This window comes from Oxyura jamaicensis, chromosome 20 (assembly GCF_011077185.1).
Source record: "Oxyura jamaicensis isolate SHBP4307 breed ruddy duck chromosome 20, BPBGC_Ojam_1.0, whole genome shotgun sequence".
Classification (NCBI taxonomy): Eukaryota; Metazoa; Chordata; class Aves; order Anseriformes; family Anatidae; genus Oxyura; species Oxyura jamaicensis.
The window spans coordinates 10,637,706-10,662,088 of NC_048912.1; the positions used below are offsets into that span (position 1 = coordinate 10,637,706).

A 24,383-nucleotide genomic window follows, 5' to 3' on the forward strand; every position below is an offset into this window, starting at 1 on the left:
GTAACAAAAGCCAGTTACTACACATTGATGTATAAAACAGTCACAGAATTTATTGAGATAAATACAAATAGAAAGTTACATAGATTCTCTATTCTGACAAATGAATGACACTTCCAGAGTGTCTTCACTTAATTGGGTTCTAAACAACACTGTGTACAGTCACAACTGCCACTAGGGCAGCATCCTCACAGATGCCAAGTGTACATCATACATAAGATACCAGTGAATCCGAATTCTAAGCAACATGACTAACATGCTTTGGATTACAAGTGCTTGATAATTCCCTATAGCATTCAAGCAATATTGCACCCACTAACGTTATTCTCATGTTCCTTAGCTAGAAATGCTTTGAAGTGATATTCTTACTGCTTTTGTGAGAGTGGATCAGCTACCTAACATTGCTCCATCTGGCTTTTAAAATACATATTTTTGCATAATTTAAACAACCCAGAGAATTGTATGTTAACACACAGCTTTATCATCATTGCATACATTTGTCTATTACAAGACGTAAAGTGCGGTCTTTAGTCATGCTGAAATCACTTCTAGTATGAAATTAAAACAAAAAGGCAAACCTTGTAAAGGGTAAACCTGTTTTAACAGACCTGCACATTGCCTACAAAAAAAAAATACCCCAAAACTATGGTGCCCTCCATTAGTGCATGCAACTGTAGAGCTTAAACAAGTTTTTAAATGCTCTACTGAAATCTTATCAGTTGAAATAGACATGATTTCTGGAGCTAGAGAGGTATCAAATGTTGTTAAAAACAAACAACTTTGTTTAGCCTTTTAGTGAACTTCTATAGCTGGTGGCTTATTGTTTACAAATATTCTAATTAAAAATCCTTAATGAACACTAACCAAACACACTAAATCATACAAAAGCTTGTGTTTTCCAGTGGATTATTGCAAGAAAAGGTAATTATTAAAAGTTTATCTGACAAACAGAAACCTGGGTTGGGTTAATGTTCAAAGTATCTAGTATATATACATTTCAAACATACTTACATATACACACACACTTAAAAAATTTGATCAGTGCTGAGAAATTTAATGAACTGATAATAGAAAAAACAGAAGTAAAACCTTGTCAGAAAGGCCTTAGAAAATTTGAACTGTTAGAAAATACTATAGGATAATGCCAGCATTAGAAAAAGATATTAGAACTAGAAAAAAATTAACTCCAGGGGTCTTTTTGTTAAGAAACTGCAATCATAAAAAGTCTGTAGTGAAGAACCATTTTAAATTATAAAAAATTGTAAAAAATTAAATGTAGAATGTTGTAGAATTTACAGAGTTTATACTGTTTACTGTAAGAGCAGTGATAGCAGTGGTACATTTCTGCCGTTACTTTCCAAAAGCATTTTGTGAGCTTACAAGGAAACAATTTAATACAAATACTGTACATTATAATACAAGACTAGTTAAACAAACATTCAGTTTTTCAGCATAACTGAACCCTCAGCAAGTACAGAGCCCAGCTGAGGAACCTACTTGCTCTATCACAGACAAGCCAGATTTAAAACTAAAGAAGAAAAAAGTTATTTCTGCAAAAATCTTCACCCACTTGAACAACTCACTAGTAATAACAGTGAAATAAGGGGAAAGAAATTATTTGCACAGGCCTATTTATGATAATTGTGTTCACTGAGAAAGAAACTATTGTTACATAAAAACATTTCTTTAGTAATTGTTAGTTTTCGAACAGGACGAAGGACCAATCCAAAATCTGAAGGGAGTAACAAAGCCATTTTTTTTTCCAAGCCCCATTCTAACTATAGGTTTGGGACATGACAGAAAACAGGATCCACCAAAATGTATTAGTTTTGTAATTTTGCAAACTAGTCAGCTCTCAGATTTCATTAACAGAATTTTGCTCTACCTGTATACTCACTCTATCCTTCTGAAACAGTCATCTAAATACACAGAGGGCACGTCTCATGTAAGCTTAAAGATCTCAATAGCCTTCATGTGTTGTCTGCCTCAACCCTGACCATACAATCAACAGAAGTTATAAACTGCATTAGCATCTTCCTTCTGAACACTTACTACTTGAAGTTTCTCCAGAATTTAGATATCCTTTGTGTCTTACAAACAAATTAACAGGCTGATGGGGATCTGAATGTTGGACAAGTTAAAAGTGCTTTTCAAATGAAGTAGGAATGAAAGAGACCTGTAAAAAAGCTTAAGTCTAGAAGGGTATTACAGTTTTACAAAGAAATAGCGCACAGTAAAGGAACTGAATCCTTTAGTTGAAGGAAACTTCACCAGAACTGAATGAGTAATATTCAGTTTGGAAAATTAATGGTCTATCTACAACTAACCAGCACCAGCAGTAATGGAAACAGACAGTGTTAACAACTGTAGGAGTATAGTTTAGAAATAAAATAATAGAAAAGTCACGATATACAAAGAATGTCAAACTCTGTGCTTTGAAAATTATCACATTATATTAAGTAAAAACAAATGATGCCTTAGCTCTAGCAGAATAACTACTATATAAAATGAAATGATTGAACTTTTTTCCCCACTGATACAGAATTAAATTCTTCATCCTTTTTTGTTGAAATTTAAGAGCTATTCACATACATACATTTCTTTCAGATAAAATAAAACACAATATTTGAAATGATACAAAAGCTACAATAACAAATGAGGAAATTATCTGTATGTAAGTTTGCTATAATCAAAAAAAGATTTAAAGAACATTAGAAGCTTATAGCAGACTACTACAGGAACTGTTTTGTTAAAAGAGAAATAAATTTCAATTACACTGAAACACTGAGTATGTGTAGAAATTTACATACAATACTGAACTGCAGGTAAGATCAGAGTTACCACCCACATTTAGGAAAAGAAATAAATTCTCATGCATATCAGACAAATGTAGAAACATCTGTAGATGAAAGATGGTCATGAAATAAAGAGTATGGCATTTCTCAATAGGCCCTTTCTAGCTGTTTTGTCACTTTGTGCCAAAAACTTAATTTTCTTATCTGTTCACCTTATTCATACTAACCATGAATGTTGTGCAAATAACCATTTCGGCGTCCGGGGCTATTGCAGAAGAGCACATTAGTTCTGTTTTTCAATGGAAGTATTGTCCATGTTGTTTTGTTTTAGTTTTATGGTAGCAAAGAAGGACACATCTTGATCTCTGTCAGATTGCAGAGCTAGAATGGTCTCCTCTGCAGCTTCTAGATGAGGATTGCCAACACTTTTAAAATAAGCTAGAATAAGGTGAGAAAAAGACAATTTTAATCAAAGCCAAAAGAAGAAATTAAACTTTTTTAAAAAAAACTACAGGGCATGCACAGTGCCTAAATATAGAGGATGCCAAAAACATCTGGGATAGCTCATCCAATTTATGAACTTCTTAGAGAAACTACAGCAAGCTGAGGAAACCGTCAGAGAAAGAAATACGCTACGTTTTACTCATCTTATAAGGTACTTAAGTATTTATACTAATAAATTATTTTTGATAAGCCCTAAATGGAAACATGCCAACAATGGAAAAGCATTCTAGGAAGCTGCCTTTGTACAGTGTTTCGCAAAACACTCTCCATGCTTTAACTCAGAAAATATAGAGTTTTGTTCTCTAAGGAATTATAATACAGGAAATTGTAGCAGTGCACTGAATTACATTATTTCCTACTACAATTGTTAGCTTCAAATGAAAAAAACAAAGCCAAAATTTGCTGAAAGAGGAATGACATTTCATTTGAAGGACCACAAAGGAGACTTAATTAAAATAAAGTTTTGAAACAAAACAAGACAGTCTAAGGTGATGTTTACAATTTCCCAATAAAAATCTATTTGCCATAAGCACTACAGCTACCAAATATAAACATACACAGCAGCAACATGCAGTAACTGCATTACTTCCTGCTATAAACAGGTATGTAGCTGCCCTCTAGTGGATGAAGCATTATTACATTGGACATATTACCCATGTCAGTTTCAGGCCCTTCAGGGATGATGATGATCAACAGTTATTCTAAGACAGAACATCCACTAACTATATTACGCATTTCTAAATCTATATCCCTCAATCTGAATTTAAATACAGTATCCCAGATTACAACATACAATTGTTTTCAGTATAAGCAGACCAAACGGGCTTTTACGAGTCAAGCGAGCCATTTTATAAAGAACTGCACTGGCAGATGAAGGACAGCATTTGTAAGACATTAGTTCTTTCAGAGGAAAATAATGACCACACCTTTCTCCAGTAAGGTCTGCCTTAGAGCCTTGGCAAGCAGAACCCTTACGTTTGGCACAGGATCTGAAGCAAGACTTAGAAGACTGGGGAGTAAGTGTTCAACAAACTGGTCAACAGGCATACATTCTTCTTCCACCACAGCCTACAGGATGAAGACAGAGAACGTGAGAAAGCAAGATTTATGTTAAAATTACAGTATTTGCCACTCCTTTCTATCTTGTCCTTAATTTTGTCTGACCATTTAGAAAAGACAGAGTTTAACTCTGAATAAACACACCTTATATTGCAGTACAGCCTTTGAAAAGCATTCCAAAAATGCATCTTGCCATTCTGAAGATGACCCAACAAGGGCAGATAACTTAATTTCAGCTATATTTTAGGAAATACTGCTCTCTTGCCTGTCATCACTCCTTTGCCTTTCAGTATTAAACTCACCTCCCCTTCTTCATCCCTATTAGAGCAAACCTTTGTAGGGGGCTGAAGTGTGATGGGTGGGAAGCATGAAAATAGAACAGAGTAGTTCCTGGCATCCAGCAGCCATTGGTAGCTCAAAGAGATCTTGTAAACCCTTATCCCAGCATGTTGACATAGGTATTTAAAATGTTTATCACATTTTATAAGTTTTAAGTATATTTACTTCCTAACTTGGCTACTAGGATGCCAGAAAGGTACAAGAATAAGCTGTACCAGTAAGTGGCGTAGCACAAAATCCACCACAGCTTCAAACCTGGATAGCCATTTACTACTGCTGATACCAGCCCTGCCCACAGAAATCACTAAAAAAAAATTCTCAAGTCCAAATTTCAGTTTTGCCTACATTACTGAAAATTCTCAAACTGGCTCCAAATTAAACGCATATAGACCCACAGAGAAAGAACGCTCCAACCTGACAAATGAAGGCAAAAGCTTGTCTTCCAACCCACTTGGAACAGTGACGAAACCGCACAACAAGTTCATTAATGAAATTTAGTCCCAGTGCATTTGCATTGTTTGCATAGAACTTCTGTAGTATTGCTACAACCTGTGAAGCAAAGGAAGAAAGGAGATTTAAATTTTAGCCCTGAGGAAAAGGCATCATTGTATTTGAACCCTATAAAGAAACAAACATATACAGTATAACCATCTCTGCCTTCAGAATTTAATTAATTATTACATTTATTTTGGAGAAAAGCCTTCTGTAGAGAAAGCATAAGAAGGTGTTCAAGTTAAACAAAAACCACTAAAATAAAACAACCATTAAATAACGTCTCTATCCACAGTTCCACAAACAAGGAATCTTTCTACTCATTCATCTACGGGATGATGGCATTATCGTGATGTCCATAGATTAAAAATAAACTTTGAGGAAAGGTCAGGGTTTTTTGGATGTCTGTTTCTCAAAGTAGAATTCAGGGAAAGTTCTTCTGAATAGTCTTATTTCCTGGTTTCTATCCAGTTAAAAACATTTGTCACTGACATACAGCCAAATGAGGAAGGCTTTAAGATATGCAGAAGTCAGACAACTCAATGTATTTTATACAGTTTACTTTTTAACCACGTATATCAAAACAGAGCAAGTTCACAAGGTCAGTAACTTCTGCCTACAGACAGTAGCTCCTGAGGCTATAAAAATAAGTGATTTCAGATATCACTCTCAAGAATAATATTCCTCCTGTCCTTCCAGTAAGCGAACTAAATCCCCTACCAGTTTGAAGGAGATCCACCGAACTTCTGAAACTTTATCGGAGCATAGAGTCAGTGCAATATGTCTTAAGTAGTCGTAGACATCATTGGGATTGTAGAGTTCCAGTATCAGGATCAGCTGCCTGAAACAAAGAAGTGATTAACTCAACCAAGTGCAACACTAACCAACTGTTAAAAGTCAATAAGGATCACTTGGAGCCTTGAAAAGGCCATGAAAGTGAAAAGGCCATGGTTATTATGAAGCACCTGGAAAGGTTAGGTCTTCTTTTTACAAAGGTGAGAACACACATTAAAAGAGATACAAGAGATGCAAGAGACTTTTATCCAAGCTAGATCAACAAAGCATCAAATTTGTTGCATCAAAAATAACAAAAAAACTACAAACAGAAGTACAAGGAGACGTTTCTCTGTAACTTCAGACCAGTATCAAGTACCTTCCCTCGAAGTAAAAATCAGAGATTTACTTTGGTGTACAAGTCTACATTTCAAAAAATTATTTAAATCTACAAAACCAAACAGGACTCGTTTTGGTCACACCAACAAACCACACAAAGTTACAGAACTCTCCACTAGATGTCAGAGGACTGCTGTACAACAGCACTGCACCAGAGGAAGATTCAGTTTGTTGAGCCAAACTACAGAGGGAGAGTAAATCCTCAATAGCCCAAACAAAGCGACAAGATAAATACGAAGGTCAGATTTTAGCTGCAAACTATGTCTACAAACATTCCTTGGGTGCTTTAAATATCCATGGGGCTTGTAGAAAAAGAACTGTGAGATATCACTATCTCCATTATATACCTAGCCATATGGAAATGCCAACCAAATTATTATTTTTTAGAAAATAGACTTTTCTATCCTGCAGATATGTAATAGAAAAATGACTCTGTAAATACATTTCCATACTTTTACATGCAGTCCAGAACTGAGTAAAATCTGAACTCTCACTGGACAGTATCTATCAGGCTGACATATTTCAAAAGCTACATGCAAACCAGATCTCCATGTTGGTATGTGACAGACACTTAAGTTTCTATCATGGTTGATCACAACACAGTTCACATTAAAAAAAAAAAAAAAAGCCAATAGCTAAGTTCCCTAATTACGTTCCATAATAAAGAATGGTTGTGATCTTTTAGCTCAGAATTAGGGTGCACTAACTTCTGAACAAAACTATTTCTGAGTTAGTGATATAGATGAAAATCAGACATTAAGAAAATTACGTACTCTGCCAGCTCATAACGAAACCTCCAGTTCCTGCTGTTATCAGTCACCACAAATTCTTGAAGTTGATAAAGATACTCTCGCCTTTTGTCTGCGTGAAGTAACTAAAGGAAAAACATTACTAGCATAAAGCTGATCAAATTCAAAACTCTAAAGATACTATCTTCAGAAATTAAATTACACTTTCCTACCTTTAGGAAGTCATAGAGATGTTTAAGGACACCAATGCGTACTTCATCTAGATCTTTCAAGAATCCATTGAAAATTGGCACCAGATCAGCAGCTGTTAGCTGATCCCCCAAAATAACTGCTAGTTCATGGATAGAGAAAGCTAGCGTCCGGCGTACCTTCCACTGCAAACAGTTTAAGAAGGGATACAGATTAGGTACCATAAGTGGAAAAAAACCTTCACAGCTTTTAAACCCCACCCACGTGAGGGACTGAGAGAGCAAAAGAAATGGGGCAAGCTACAAAGAAACAAAAAATGTTAATTACATTTATGAAGTCTGATTTAAATCTTGAATTTTAAATTCTTACTCTACATTTAAATCCCTTACAAAAAATAGTATGTTGTAACTTCAGTGAAACAAAAGCTAAAAGAATCTCAAAATTATGCTTTATCATTAGAAAGCTGTAAGAGTTTTTTATTGATGATTTTGGGGAGTTGGTGGTGGTGGTTTGCCTTTTTTTTTTTTTTTTTTTTACCTGTACATCTGAGGCCAGTGTCTCATATGTATCTTTCAGGCAGTGCCAGTTCTGCCTGCCCAGCGTTAAGGCCACGCCAGGAAGACTATATGCACAGTGTTTGGCTATTTCAGTATCAACAGTCTGGGCTCGAGCAGGGTCAGTCATTGACAAGTACTGATCTAGTAGAGGTTGAGGTATGATATCCTACAGAGAGAGCACATCAGCAAAACACATTGCCATTAATTTAGTATCAGTAAGAAAATACACCTGTTGTGCTTCAGTATTCTCTTGCTACCAACCAGCTGGGAGCAAAATAAAAACAATGGCAAGACACCCGTTTTGTGAGTTTGCTTTACAAACTGCAAGTAATTTATCCTCCTGTTAGGATAGAGCAGTCAGCAATGAACAGTAAATATTACTTCATGAACAGACTACATCAAATCAAACTGAAAATTTATTCTTTACTATAGACAAACATTAAATCCAGTGACAAAGTAGTATCATCAGCTCCTAACCTCTGTTGTGTGAATTGCCTCTAAAGTACCAAAAAGACAACAGGTAGGCTTGTCTACCAGAAACACAGTTTTTATAGTTTTCTGATTTAAAATAATTCTCTTTAAATGCCCAGAGCATTTCTTCACCTTCTGAAACTGATCAACTGCAGCTACTGCTGTATTAAGGATGAGATGAACTGTATCTAGTACTCCACTAAAGCAGTTAGATGCTATTTTAATCACCTGTAACTTTGACTTGTCATCTTCAAATGGTGGATTATTTTCTTGGTCTTTCTTTAAGAATACACTGTTTCCTCTGTGTTGTTCCCCTGAATCCTGTAAAAGGACATACTAGGTCATGAAATTAGTTAGACTTAGCGGTGTTTGCAATTATTTCAAAGCATCACAGTAAGAACAATGCAATTCAGATACAAAATAGCCTTTTAGAGACAAAGCCTTGTACAGGCCTTATTCAGTGTGTTTATACAAGTGCAAAAGACAACAGTTGTACACTAAAGACAAACACTATTAAGATCACAGACAGATTTGCTTCTAGAACAGAATTTAATGCAATAAACCTATCATTCAGATAGCGTGTGGTTACTTTTATTATACTCTTAGATAGTTTTTATTCTTGGTATGAATTTAACTATTAAAGAAGGCAGCTGAGCAGTTACTCCAAGTCAGTATCATGATAAAAGCATCACTTATTTTGGAAAATACCACTGGAAGCTCCAAGCCTATCAAATCAAGGAGCAGGCACCTCTCCCCAAATAAATATCAACAGAAACTTTTGAAAGACTCAAAAGGTTTAAAGGACCAAAAATCACAGAAAGTCTGAAAGATCACAGGTTTTTGTTCTTGTTGTTTTTGTTTATTTACATTATTTGAACAGGTCTTATGTGCAATTTTTGTAGACAAAGTTTTTTCTTAATCATTCACAATTAGCTCCAGCAACATTAAGTACTGCACAAATGATTCTTTTTACTCCTATCTGTACGTTACTGGCAAGAAATAGTAACCAGGAACTGCGTAGGTATTACCACCTGATTCAGCCTCCTGCTTGAAGATAAGAGACTAATTTTAGATTGGTTGCAGGAAGAGATGAGACTGTACTTTGTACGTTTCCTCTGAAAACTACTACTAGGCTACTGAAAAAAATAACTCTTAAGTACTCTGTGCACAAGCAGAAATAATAGCCCTCAATTTTGTTTTTTAAAATAAGTAGCATATGATAGTTACAGTGTAGTAGTGGCTTCAGATCAGAAGTGGGTCAGTTATGTCAGGGACTAAACGAACATACGCATTGCTTCAGCTGGTAAGAATTCATTCCAGTCACGGAGCCCAATGCACACTTACTGTGCTTTTCAGTATACTGGTGTTGGACTCATTGCTGATGTCATCCTGGGATGCAGGGGATGAAAGGGTGTCTTCCTCCAGCTGGTTACAGATAGCTGTTTCACCTGAAATAGTCTCGTTCTCAAGTTTGCCATTGTTCTCTTCCATTTTTTTGGTCTCACAGTCCCCAACAGAATCAAACTGAGCAGCTCTTAGAGCAGCAGACAACACTTGGACCTGAGCTGTATAAAGCAAGAGACTATTTAGTATCCTTTTTGCCCTTAAAAGCATTAAACTTGCAGTTACTTAACCTGAAAGAATAAAAAGAAATCAAATCTAAGCTTCACAAAAATATATTAGTAAACATGTGCTGTTAGAAAGGCCTATTACTCTTCCATGAAACCTTCACATAAATTAAGAGCAATGACATGGATACATTAACATTTTCAGCAGAGGCATTCTACCAATTTCTCCCACTAAAACATATTTCTGATAATCCCCCCCAAGGTATCACAGTATACTGGCTCACATCTCATTCTTTATATTGTCAAACATATTAATGCGAATTCCTTATTAATCTTCTTGAATTGCTCCAGCTACTAGGAAAAGGCAACAATGTGCATTTAAAACATTTCTCAAAAATCCACCACAATCTAGCTAGAGAAGGGAGTTAGTAAAACCACATCTGAACTGTTCTGCAGAAGTGGATAGAACACTAGAGTTTGGGTTTACCACTACATCACCAATAAACTTCAGAGAAACTGTGTTTTTATGTTATGATACATTGCTGCTAAGAATATGAAATTACAAAAAGGTCAGAATGCAAACACTTTGAGGTAGTTATATCTCCACAGACCTAAAGAAAGTATAGTCTCAAGACTATAGAGACATTAGAGCATAATTTAGAGGTGAAGAATACTAGAACATTTTGGAAATGAGGGGATAGGACAATTTATAAATATGCCTGTTATCGGTTCTTTTGCTGTTTTAAAACTGTTCTGACTGTCAGAGCAGAAGGGAAACAAAGATTAATAACCACATCTCCTTATTCTGTGAATTGAAGCATGACTGTTCAACTAAAGTCAGAATGAAAAAAGGATGTACGGACATGTTCTTGCTTTCTCCCATGTCTCTCCAAACCATTAATTTTCCCACTGCATAGCTGTCAAGCTAACATCCTTCCATTTGCTTTAGTTGAACAAAATACATTTTTGCTTTTTTACTCTTACTTTTACTCTCTCCCTTTTCTTTCCAAAACTCATTTATACTTTTTTTTTTCTCCCTTTTTTCATTCATTCACTTCAACTTCTGCTTTCTTTCACAACTTTAATTTTTCACCTCTAAGTCTTCCCCTTTCATTCCACTCCTTTCTATTCTCAGACATGAAAAATTCTCCTGGTGCTAGCTTGCCAAGAGGAGACATCTAGATATTCCATAGTGCCACTCTGCCACTGCACACAGTATAGCAAGGAAGCCAAATAATGCTCCAGTTGCATACAGAAAAAAGGAATGAATAAACAGGCAGATGAAAACTGATAATTTACTAGAATACTCTAGACTTCGTGGAATGAAAAACGGTTGACTATGTATGACAGGCTTGTCAGGTGAGTCCTGACACCTTATAAGTACCAAACCATTTAAAACACAGACAAGGGTTTTTATAAAACCCAGGAGAAAACTTTCTGGGAGAGAATGTTATTTTATTGTTAAAGAGTCTCACCTTGAACATCTGGATCATCTATATGCTCCTGTAAGCTTTCTAGAACTTTTTTTATATCACTACTAGCAACGCAGTTACTACATGGCACAGAGCAGCTGTCTTTGTGCTTCTCAGTCTTGAACTGAAGCAACTCCAGGTCCTGACTTATATCAGGCAGAGGAGGGCGCCAGTATAGAAAAGTATTAAACACATCCTCAGCAGACTGTAGCCTTGAGTTCGTTCCTGGAAGACTGCTGTCCTTAGAGACTTCTAGCACACCAGCAACAACTTCGTCATCTTGAGACAACCTAGACAGATCTTCTCCAGGACTTGTACGACAATCTGAACTTGCTTCCCATGTGTCTTTATTCAGGTTCTCAACTGAGAGTGGCATATTCACTTCAGCTGAAGTCTCCTCAGTCGATGACTCTGGTTTGATTTCCATTGGTTGTTCCGAGCTGATAAGAGACACACATAATTATCCATATAAAATATCTCTAAGTACTTTTTCAGTAAAATACTTCGTAAAAGGTAGCATCAACTACAGAAGCTTACTTTCTCCACAGAAAGACAATGTTAGCGCTACACTTTACTTCTACAGTTTTCCCTTTATCTTCCTGTCAAGCCATCAAAGTCAATTTCACTTCAATAACATGGCTACACTCAAGGAGACATACATGCACAACCTCACTTTTCATACCTTTTCTGGAGCTATTTTCTTAATATTTGCAGCCCTAAGCAGCAACTAAAGGAATTACCTTCTTGCTTCTCCCTTCCACTATACCACATCTTTCCTATGATTTTACCTGGATGATGTAGCATTTGTACTAGAGGCAATTAAAGTTATATTGTTGCTTGGTTGACAGGAATTGGAATTTACATCTTGTGTTGATGGTCGGATACTCAGTGTCCCATCTTCTCGAATGTAAAGACCAGCACTTGAAGGATTTGCAAAAGTAGAAATAAAGGGGCCAAGAGACTGAAAAGCTGCCTGACGAACCTGGGATAGTATAAAGACAACATTCAGGGTTCATGCAACTCCCATACAATTAATGCTGAAGAATAAAGTTTGGTCCTAAGTTATTACTGTAATAGCTTCATTTAATGCCAGATTTTACCAATTATGAAGTAAGTGACAGCTACACAAAGGGTATCACAGTATTAACAAACATATGCATTTTTTTTTAATTAAAAATTTGATGGACAACATTACATACTTCAACTAGTATCTTTAACACAAGCAACATACTCTCAGAAGAGCAATACACTTACAAAAAACATTGACAGGAATTTTAAGTAACAAAAGAGAAAAAAACAAGGTATTATCTCTTAGGTAAGATTAGCTTTTACTAGATAAGAATCTAATCGCAGCAAAAAAAACAACCTTGCCCATTATCGTGTCTGCCTAGGAAGACACATCAATTATAGAGTGAGTTGCTTACCCATCTACAAGTGTCACTAATAAGACTGATGAAGAGTGGGGATAGTTTGCTTCTGCGGACTTCTGGGGATGTAGTGTAGGACACTGCCATAAAGCATTCAGCACAAGCTTTTCTCATTCCCCAAACACTATCAGAACAGAGTTCAAAGAACTTGGGAATCTGCCAAAAATAAACAAAACTAAGACTAATTAAAAACTAAGCAAAGGCTGCAGCAACTTACTATCAAGGTATTTGTTTGGAAACTGGAGACAATGAGAACTCAGAATAAAGTGAGTGAAGAAGAGAATAAAATAGGGACAGATTAAAAAAAATGTATTAACTGAAGACACTGGAAAAAAATGTATCTCCCCTTCATTTCGATTTTATGTATAACTATATACACTAGGAAAAAATAGTATTATTAATGGCTTATTTTTCCTGAAATTGTAATTTGACTGATCATCTAATTCAGAGAAAAGAGAAAGTCAGTAATTCTAAAGTATGCATATGAACCATCAATTACATTTTAAAAATTCTTTGCATAACAAGAATTCTCCTTTTCTATTCAATCCCAGTTTTGCCATAAGTGCATTCAAAGCTTTAGATAAAGCCATTTCAAAAAATATATAAACAGATTATTTCACAGAGAAGACAACAGAAGAAACATTGTTAAACCTTTTGAACTGATAAATACATGTCTTGTAAATGGATTTTGATTTTTTACCTACCAGAAGTCTTTCTGTGGCTTCTTGCCCAACTGCATTACAAATGTCACCAAAATTAGCTGCACAAATCTAAGAAATAAATAAGTCATTAGTAACATTCTGGCTAACACACTTTCGAGTGCATTAGGGTTACCCTCAACTTCACCATGCATTATTTAACCCCTGTAATAAATGCACATTTGACTATTCAAATTTCAGCCATGTAACTACATCCTGTAACCTTAACTCATCCTGAACAAATACTCATTAGAGAGGGCTTCCATAAACCATATGTCTTTGAAATCAATAGTAGAAAAGGCTTCTGCATTGTGAAGAGAGTCATCTACTTCAGTAATAATTAAAAATAACTAATAAGCCTACTTGGAAGTTTTAATGACTTTGAACAGCAGCTGTCAAAACAAAACAGATTAAAATATGATACGAGCGTCAGGACTTAGGTGTACAGACAGCATTATCTTTGCTATAGCTGAAGCTGGCTTAAGCACTTTGCTGAAGCGAAGTTTAATCAATGTCTCAAGTTAGTCCCATTTACAGTGCATTATATTCAAATTCTGTAATTAATGCAGAAGGCACATTCCCCTGTTGCAAAAAAACACAGCTGAAATCTGGAATGAATTAACATGGGCCTATGTTAACACACAATTTATTTAATATAAAACAGAATTATAATGCTATAACACAGGTCAAGTTCCAACACCAACAGCTTATGTTAAGGACCAAGCTGCAGCTCAGCATGACCCTTAAGTCTACTGAACTATTTTAAGACTTCTTATGCTCTAAGTTTCCCTTTGTACTTGACCATGACTTAAATCTTACACTTCTGAGATTTCTCCTTTGAGAAACAATAGGTTTTAAAAAAGGAATAATGCCTAATACTTATTTTTGAATTTCTGGTTTTGAAATAAGATAACAGCAGGTAATTCGTTCGCATCATAGAACCAAATATTGTGGCTTAAAAATAGGTTGTGAAATACTATTAAATGGTGCAAAACCTTCTATTCCCCAAGGACTGTTATCTAGTTCTTTAGTGAAATACAGAATCTATAAGCCATGCCAATAAATTAAAACTATTCTTCCAGACCCTGTCAAACTTCATCAGTGAAAGCCATGATTAAATTCCTCAAGAAAGCATTTGAATAGCTGTGTACATACAAATTCCTTTGAAGCGTTTCAGGGTTGAAAACACACCAACCTTTCGGACTTGAAACAATTTCCCATCACTGCAAAGTTCACAAAAACGAGGAAGCAGCATGTGCTCAACTGTTGTTCTGCTCAACATAGAAGCCATTTTACAGATTATCTAAAAATCAAGAAGGGGATATGAGGAAGAACAAGGAAATTATACAACTTATAAGCATGGCCCAAACCAGATTTCTTCACTGCACAATGGGCACGGGACCTAAAGAAGGCTTACCTGAAGTACCTCTATACTTGACCAAAAGGCATTAATACTCACGACATTCTTGCTTTCTTCTTGAATTCAATTGAGATACAAATTCTAGTCTCATATTTAATCTCTAAGTACGATGTATCAAGTCCTGACCCTGTTCCAATTCTTTGAGAATTGACTCTTTTTTTCAACAGTGCTGAACATTCCAAGTGACTAAGAAACATACCAATTCAACACTTAACAGCTTAACATACATGGCTCCAAGCTTCAACTATATCACAACATCAGTGTTTAAATTCTCAACAGAGCAACTTGCAAATAGAAAAAGAATACAAGAAACTGAAAAAATGGTACAGAAAGTTTAGGTTCCATGATTAGCGTAAAGTTCTCAAGCCAATACAAATTCAAGTACAATTTATTTCCTCTTTCCTACGCTTATTTAAGTCTTGCACGAAGTTGTTATAAATATACTCTAAAAGACCGTTGTAATAGCACAGCTAAAAATAGAGAACAAAGGCAATAAAAAGCCTAAGTAGTAAAGATACAAACTTTTTTTCAAATTGAGTTTTTCAAATTCACTTACATTCACAGCTTCCACCTTGTACTCATCATCACTGTCAGGTGCAGAGAGGTCCAATAGAATTGGACACACCTTGTTTTCAATGTCACTCTGAGCAACAAGATCTTGTTCCAGCAGTATGAGCAGTGCTTCTTGACCTGCCTTTCTGACCTAGTAATAAGGACAAACAGAACAAAAGTCTATCACTAAAAACATCATGTAGTGGCACGAGAACTACAGAAAGCATGTCTGCATTGAACACAGAGGTACAAGTTAAAAAATAGAAAAAAAACTCAGCTTTAACAATAAAATGAATTAGTAATAAACAGTAAATTTCAATGTAATTGTTAGATGCCCTTTAATCAAATCCTGAGGAGAAGCCAAAATATGAAGTAGAAGTCAGGACCTGACCTGTAAGTTACAACTCCAATAACAGACTGTCAATGTGTCATTATGAAAATCCTACAAGTTTCCCATTATCCAATAGGGAAAAAATACGTATAATCAGACCTTCATAGCAAAGTGTGCTGAAATCAATACATACAAATAATACGCAGTACAATAAATATGTAATAACTAGGTATCAATTAATAGGAAATTTATTCTGTTCCTCCTATCTCTAATTCAAACTACAGCAAGTTTTCCAACTATTCAACTCACAGTCTGTGTTACCTACCTGATTGTTAACATCTGTGAGATATCTCACTACTATGGGCATAAGGTATTCAAAAAATGCTGTTGGGAATTTTGGTCGACTTTCTTGCAGAAAAATGGCAATTGGAGGTATTTGTTCCATCAGCTCTGTACGTACAGTTGGTTCTACCAATAAAATGAATGTAAAAGCTGTATTAGTAAATTGAAAATTTTTTAAAAAAAAGTACATTAGGAAAAAACTAGGATTTTGTTTTGCTTTAAAGCTTTCACAACAGAAAAAGATGAGAAGACTTGAAACAAGGAAATATCACCACTAAGATTACCAGTTCATAAAGGAAACACAAATAAAATAGCCTTACATGTATCACCGCCGTCCAGAGTTAGAAAAATTAAAGTAAATGCATTCAAACCTGCATCTTCAGAGAGTCTGGCTACTATTTCCATTACAGTCAGGAAGTCTTCCTCATTGTTACTGAAATCTCGAAAGACATCCAAAAGACCTCTGGCAATAATTTGCCTGTGGAAGGACAACAGATTAGCTGCCTTGATATCTTGTCAACAACATACAGATGGGATGCTGGACGAACTTAATAAATGTAAATGGACACTTAAAAAAAAACAACAAACACATCAAGCTCTTTAAATATTCAGTCATACTAGCTATACAATTTTGCCACACCCCCAGAAAAACGAAGACTGAGTCCAAAAACATTAGATGAACATGAAAGAAAACTACTTATTAATGGAAAATTCACATAACAGTTATTCAAACAGAAATTTTGCATTTAGCAAAATAATGTAAGTAGCAGCAATGCCCCAAGACCCACCATGGTGTAAAACTCATATCGCCTTCAAGTGCGATTGCTGTATCCTTACCTGTTAAATACGTTATCACTGAAGGCATATTTTTCTAGACGAGCCAGTGGAGTCAAATTATCCTGTCCTGGAATGTCCAAGAATGCTGTTATCCTCATGCTATCACAGTCTGGTCCATAATCTTCAAATCCAACTTGAAAGACGAGAAGAGTAACAAAAGAAAAGAAAAATCACCCAAGAGTCAGCAAGAGATGCTGGAATATAAAATATACCAATACCTCTACCTATTTTTAGAGCTATTCTTCAAAGCAAAACCATTTGTATATCACTGAAAAGTGCTTACCAGAAAAAAACAAAGAACTCAAGGGCAACACTTGCATACAGAGCAGTAAATTCAAGCCTTGAAATGTAACTGAAATGTAACCCATTTCAGCTGTCACAATATCCTTGGTTTTTAATACATTTTACTTTGCAGTTTGAATGAACTAACCACACTATAAAATTAAGAGAGCTCACCTGACAGAATTGCATGCCACAAACTGATAAATTCAAAAGGAAAATCAGTCCCATTAAAAAATAAAAAAATCACGGTGATAGAAAATGCAAAAGCATATTGCTTTAAAACAGCAAACTTGTGTCTGTTTCAAAGTTACCAAGGTACATTTTTCTCACTGCAACTACAGGGTCCCAAACATTTACACCACACAGGTGGCTTTGGAGAAAAAAACAACTTCATTTGTGAACATACTAGGTGCCTTCTACTGCAGATGTTATTAAGTTTCCCAAATAAAACCACTGTTTTCTAAACATTTTTTCTATTTGTAAACTTTTAACCAAATAATAATATAACAACCCCATACCACCAAAATCTTAAAGGCACTGAATCCAGTAACGTGCACTTGAGTATAGATTGCAGGCAAAAAAAAAGGCTGTGAGGGGGATAGGAAATATGATAATTTTGCTGTCAAATTATTTCCTGTGCTCATTTCTTAAAGCACAGGCATTGAAGAAATCTGTCTGCAACTCAATCTTCCAGACAAATTCTCTCATTTCTGCAACATATGCAGGAACACACACAGTAACTAAAACTACAGGAAAAAGTTGCACTGGAGTAGCTGATACTTCTCCTCTGGGCATACAACTTTCCCAACATAGCACACTTTGAATAATCTGCACTTTGCTCACACAAATCACACAACACCCGTGATCTTCCTTACGTACAAATGGTGCCACACTGCTTCTCATATGTGAGAAATAGTCTATCTCAGGCCAGCAAATGTGCTAAGAATGACAGCCACTGCAGAAAACAAGCCAGTTTCTGACTTGGCAGGACACAGTATTAGGTATTTGAATTGGTAAAGAAAGCACAAGACTTGCAGTAATTTGCAAGCACAATGACAAGCCAAATGGGCTGTAAGAACTCTGTAGGAATGAAGCCCAGGCACTCCGAGCCATGGCTCTACAGGCAGAACCCTCTTGTCCTCAGGGAGGGAAAGTTACACGCTGCTTCCATATTAGAAACCAGCAGAGCTTTGGCTAAACAAATGAGTATACAAAATCTTGTTTTATTTATAGCACCAGTTTCCTCTGTTTGTAAAATGGGAAGAACAGAAATACCCTCTCCCTTTGACGCGCTCAGAAGATTAGCAAATGTGCGTGTAAAGAGCTGCGCATCCCCATCTTCAGTATTCTGGGTAAATAAACTTACAGTCCTTCTCAATGTGCCAGCCCAATCACTACAAAGGTTTTGCAGATCTTAAAGACAAGTCTTCATTATTTCATAATACACTCTGAAATTGCCAGTGGGTTAAATGGTGTCTGTATGTAATTACAAGGTCTTTGATACAAGAGCTTCAACAGTTTCTTGAAGTGGCTGTACCGTAATCAGAATAATTAAGTTTCAACTCTATCCTCTTATTCTATCTACAGTTTTATATCATCAACACTTCTCCTTAATCTGAGACCTGCACGATGAACTGTGATAATATCCATTATACATTCATTTTTATATAAAAATATGCTATTACCAAGAGGTACCAAGCCTCAGTTTTTTTCCCTACAAGATAATCTGATTTCATATGTCCGCAATTGATTTCCCATTATTTAGTACTCAGTTTTTGCTTTCTATCCTTAAATAGACTGAATCTCTAGAAGACAGTCTTCCAAACTCACAGAAGTTTTCTATTACCTTAACAAAGAAATATTTATCAGCACACGTATTATTCTGCTGTCCTCAATACAAAAGAAAGCAAAAGCTACTGGGACAAATTACAGGCCTGAGATGAAGACAACTGAAACATGGTTTCCTAGTATCAGACACAAACTGAAGCCAAAACATCCTCAACAGAAACACAGCGCTTAAAAAAGAAACGACATCTGAACATACTCGAGACAAAAGGTTATACCTGGGGGCTTCAGGAGGAAAAAATAAAATAAAATGTAGCAGACTATTTATGAAAATGCACAGTTTCTACGGCACCTACTTGAATTATAAGACAGTAATTCTGCATTCTTGCAGACAGTGAGCTCCAATCAACAAATTCAATAGGATTCAAACAGAAGAAAACTGGCAGTTTAGACTTCATGTTGTTGAAAATGTTTACATAGACATGTGACTCCACAGCTACCTGATTAGCAACATACACTAGTTACTTGTGGTTTCCTTAAAATGACTGTGGATTCTTATGACACCCTTATTTCCATTCAATTGGCCGTTATCATTTCTAAAGGCTGTTTTTTTATATACTTTTCAAGTTGTCAGGTTCAAAACATTTATTTGCACAAGTGTAGGTAACTTACATTTCACTGCCCTAGTAGGGATCATTTATCCACTTGTCCCAGGGCTAACTCCCCACCAAGCACAGCACCCAAAGAGGCAGCATCCAGTGCTTCCTGCTCCAAAGTAACCCACTGTAGCCCCGAAAGCTCGCAGGAAGCCAGATTGCAGATGTAAGATGGTGGATTTCCTTTTGGAGGTTGCAACACTCTCTCCACCTCCAAAACCTAACTCTGACCATCCTTATGCCTGTGCAGTTACAACATATATTTTTGAAATGCACATAGATTGCACACTCTTATGCTAGCTAATTTTTGAGGCTAGCCACCTCTTGTACAAAGATTTAGACAAAAAAAATCAATATACTTGCCTTTAACCACACTATTGCCCACTCGTTACGGAATTAACAAACAGTTTAAAAATGAACTCATTTCACTTCACTATTAGTCCCATCAAATACTTTAGCAGAATTCCTACCAAGTCAAAAAACAATGAAGTAAATCTCAATTATAAATCTGGCTACAACACTACACCAAGGACTAATTTTCTAAACATGATAAACATTCTTTACTTCATTACCTGAGCAGTTTCAGTATTCACTTGTAATAGCTAAGCACACATTAGTGCTTCTAGGACTTGATGGAACACAGAGCAAACTACTTATGCTGAGGATGAAGAGAGTTAAATACCTGAAATTTTTTCCACACAGACTCAGTACACATAAGTTAGGAACAATCATGGAAGAATCTATTTTGCCATCACTCAAGCATTTTTCTTCCATAAAACAAGCAGCTATAGGTACTTACAAGTTTTAAAATACAGAATACTAGAAAATAAATTACAGAAATATGTTGAACTTGAACTACTGTATCTAATACTCCTTCAGAGGTGAACCATGCATTCAGTATTTTCCCTCCAAGGGTATCAGACAAGCTTGCAATTTGTCCATCTATAAGCAAGAGCTTTTGGTCAGCCCTGAAGTGGCCAGGCAGTTGGACTTGAACATCTCTGCAGGTCCCTTCTGACCAAACTCTATTCTAGTCTATTCTACCTACTTGAAGACTGCTGAGTTTGAATTTGCCATGCCTTAGTTTGACCTAGACTCAAAAGCTGCTTACAGCCTACAAGAACCACCTACAGCATTACCGAATTTAACTATGCAACACAACATCACCAGCCACCGTCACTGTATCGCTAACCACTTTTTCCAATGCAGAACATTAAATACTGGTTCACTATGTAATAACTTCATGAGCTCAACTAGCTATTTTTTTCTTCCACTGTTTTTAGAAGGAAAGCCCATTTTAAAATACACGTTCTTAATTCTATTAAGGAGATATTTGAGCTAATTATTTTTCTCACCTTACAAAAACAAAATGTCAAACTGTAGTTGATTAATTTTGGTAGATTTTACAATAGCTTTGCCCCCTATTCAGCGGAATCCCCCCGGCTGTCTGTTTCAATGGAATTCAGCTTCAGGGTGGATAACACTATTTCATCAACTTAAAGTAAAAATCCAGTTCCAGTTACTTATTTGACTGTAATTTTCCTGAAATGCACCATGAAGACTTTGCTACAGACGAGTCATTGGATTAACACAATATCTCAATCCAGATAGGATTTCTTGATACAGGATTTTCCTGTATCAGAAATTGAAAACCTCTTTGAGTGCCCCAGTTCTATCCACATTGCCAAATTCATGAACTTAATCAAACATTATTTTTAAAGCATAAACAAGATCTGCATAACGCTTTCAAATATATTTCCCTTTATTTGCATGCTCATTCTAAAAATGATCATTCCTTTTACACAAATGTTAAGTGATCCACGTAAAATGCTTATTAACAACTGCTTATGGCAAAACTTTCTTTATCTGAACCTTTTAATTTTTTTTTGAATTAACTTCATGAGTCAAACCAGAGTTTTGCATACAAGCATCAGACTTATTCATCAACTAACCATACAAATTCTTTACCAACAGTCTCAAAAGAACAACCAAAGACTGAAAAATAACGGAGAACGAACACTTAACTCCTACTGATGTCTACCCCCAGTTCAAGGCCAAGATCCATAAAACATTATGGGAAATTTGCATTTATTTCTGCTGTTTGTGCTTTACACTGAACAAACAGAATTCAATGCTATCTTTGTTTTATTACATGGATTAAAAAAAAAAAAAGAGAAGGAACTGGAAGCAATTCAGAAAAAACACAATCAATTCAAAGAGTTAACCATTCGTTAGCACTATGAAGGGGATTTTTGTGTGTGTTTGTTTTTCTTAATTAGGGCAGATGGAATTAAGAATTTTCAAGCCTTAAGATACTGCAACAACTGTTGCAGCTCTCCTGTTATTAGAGGAGCTCAGGTGAGATTGATGTGCTGAGCTCTGCAAAACAGCCTTCAAATCATCCTAAGCACATTGAAATGCATCTCCTAATTTCCTTGTCATTAAAATCTGTTCAACACATCCATGCTTTTTGTCACTTAAGGTCTTGACACAGACTTCTTTCATTTACTTACTGCAGCAAGCAATAACCTTTAGTACCCATTTGTAAGCAACTTCCTTCAGTGTTATCATGATTTCAAATCCCTACAGGTTAAAAACCTGCATTTCAAGCATTATCCTCTAAGGTTTGCACATTTTTATTTATTTACTTTTTAGATTTCTAGCTTTCCAAATAGATAGTATTAAGGAAGGGAAATGCTTTTTAATTATGGCTTTAAAATCATTAAGATACACACAGTTACAATTTAATTCTAAGAAACACATCAAAGACGTTCTGCAATACGCAAAAAGGCACAAACACAAAATGAACCAAATGCTCTTAAAAATGCTCTCACCACTTAACCATTAACTTCATCTCAAAAAAAAAAACAAAACACTTTTTCTTACTAAAGTTAAAAAAAAAATAAAGCTGTCATTTGTTTTTCCGCTACCTACTAGTGAAATGCTGAAACCTGACATACTTAGAGCAAAAACAGTCAACAGCAACTAAAAAAATTCCACAGGGTGATCCCCTGCCTGCAGAGGCAGTGTCCCTGCACATCCTTCCAAAGGAAGGCTTTAGCTTCCATTACACTCTCATGTTTCTCAAGATCATCTTCTTCCTAATTTTGAGTGTTTACAGCAGACAGGAAAGAAAAAGCCCTCTGTTATGCATTTTCAAGTACTATTACACAATAACACAATGGTTGACGTTGGAAGGGACCTCTGCAGATCATCTGGTCCAAGCCCCTGCCGAGCAGGACCACCTAGAGCACGCTGTGCAGGCTGACATCCAGGTGGGGATGTATCTCCAGAGGACACTCCACAACATCTCTGAACAACCTGTCCCAGTGCTCTGTCACCCTCACAGGAAAATGCCCTCTCAAACATTTATGTGGTAAACAAATCAAGTCTCTCACAAAAAAAAAAAAAAAAAAAAAATCAAGCATCAGCTTTCATTTTTTAACGGAAATGTCAATCCAGCACCCCAAGTGCCGATGAAACCGCCCCCCACACCTAGCCGGTTCCTAAAGCAACACCACTTCAATGATTAGCGGCTACCGATTTATCTCCTTAAGCAACAGCTCCTTCAAGTTGTCTAAGCCGCATTCAGCTCTAATCCCCTAACAAAACTCCGCACTGTACCAGCTGAACTGGCGCTGCCTTGCCTAGCACCAAGAACAGGGTACTTAACTTAAAACCACTAGCTCATGTCAGCCAACTGGAGCACAAAGACTTTTATTTCCGTTTATTCCCAGCTTCTGAAGGGCACACACACAGCAACGCCTGTACCTCAGCGGTGTGTGCCGAGCAGAACGCCCAGCGCCTGGAACCACCCCCAAAGTCCCCTCAAGCCTCACGAGTTGGCAGCCACAAGACCCCCGGCCCCCTGAGGCCGCAGCACGGGGCTAATCCTCTCAGGGGCCGCCGGACAGAGCCCGTTTCCCTCTCCCTGAGGTTGCCCCCCGGTTCCGCTGCCCAAGGCGCTGCTCACACAGACCCCAGCTGTCCCCACAGCCAGCGGCCCCTCGCCCCAGGCCCTCCTTCCCCACAGGACAGCGGCTGCCCACGGCAAGCACCGAGCGGTTCCCGGCTCCCAGAGCTGCCCGGCCGAGCACGGCTGCGAGGGTCAGGGCTGAGAGGTCGAAAAGCCGAGGGAAGGAAGGGCCCTGTCAGCCCCCGCGCTGCCCCAGAGCCACGGAGGAGCCTTCCGCTCGCCCTGCGAGGCTCCGCGCAGCCCCAGCTCCTCCTGTCGCGAATTAAAAGCGCGAAGAGCGAAAAGAGAGCGATGGCCATACCCTAGGGTGGGAGCGGGGCCCAAGCAGCGAGCGGAAAAATAATTAAAAAAAAAAAAAAAAAAAAAAAAAAAAACGACAGTTACTCACAATCATCTAAGTCATCCTGCAAATCCACAAAATACAAAGGGATCCCTACAAACAGAAAACAAAAAGAGAGACACCGCGGAGGTTGGCTTCGGAAGGGCAGCGGCGAGGGCGGCCGGGCCGGGCCATGGCATTGCCCGGGTAAGGCGCCCCCCGCCCGCCGGCCCCACTTACCGGCCATCTTGGAATGGACATGGGCGAGGAGGAGGCGGAGGAGGGAGGGCGCAGGGAGGAGTCGCCGCTGCTTCCTGCCCCCGCACGGCCGAGAACACGACCGGCTGAACAAACAGCAGCTCCCGAGGGGGGGGGGGGGGGAGAATCGCCCCT

General features: G+C 37.1%; 1 protein-coding gene across 2 annotated transcripts; it reads right to left on the bottom strand.

Moving 5' to 3' along the window:
* Positions 1–24: 24 nt before the first annotated feature.
* Positions 25–24,329, bottom strand: LOC118176947 (serine/threonine-protein phosphatase 4 regulatory subunit 1-like). 2 transcript variants are annotated; one of them, XM_035344251.1, is made up of 20 exons: positions 24,231–24,286; positions 24,060–24,104; positions 16,973–17,105; positions 16,507–16,613; positions 16,119–16,261; positions 15,467–15,613; positions 14,686–14,793; positions 13,497–13,562; positions 12,790–12,948; positions 12,154–12,347; positions 11,369–11,805; positions 9,670–9,890; positions 8,554–8,646; positions 7,835–8,020; positions 7,321–7,482; positions 7,133–7,233; positions 5,907–6,027; positions 5,109–5,243; positions 4,223–4,364; positions 25–3,230 (listed from the first exon to the last, which is right to left on the bottom strand). In XM_035344251.1, exons 1-20 carry the CDS (start codon positions 24,235–24,237, stop codon positions 3,076–3,078), a joined length of 2,862 nt encoding a protein of 953 aa, XP_035200142.1. In that variant the 5' UTR covers positions 24,238–24,286; the 3' UTR covers positions 25–3,075. The 2 variants fall into 2 exon arrangements, with proteins under 2 accessions (XP_035200142.1, XP_035200143.1); XM_035344252.1 differs by lacking the exon at positions 24,060–24,104 and having other exon boundaries at positions 24,231–24,329.
* Positions 24,330–24,383: the final 54 nt, after the last annotated feature.

Excerpts from the sequence above, each read along its gene's own strand:
- LOC118176947 (XM_035344251.1), bottom strand. Across the intron at positions 16,262-16,506 it reads CAGACTCTCTGAAGATGCAG|AACCAACTGTACGTACAGAG; the intron begins GTTTGAATGCAT and ends TTTTATTGGTAG. Across the intron at positions 8,021-8,553 it reads ATGACAAGTCAAAGTTACAG|GATATCATACCTCAACCTCT; the intron begins GTGATTAAAATA and ends CTCTCTCTGTAG.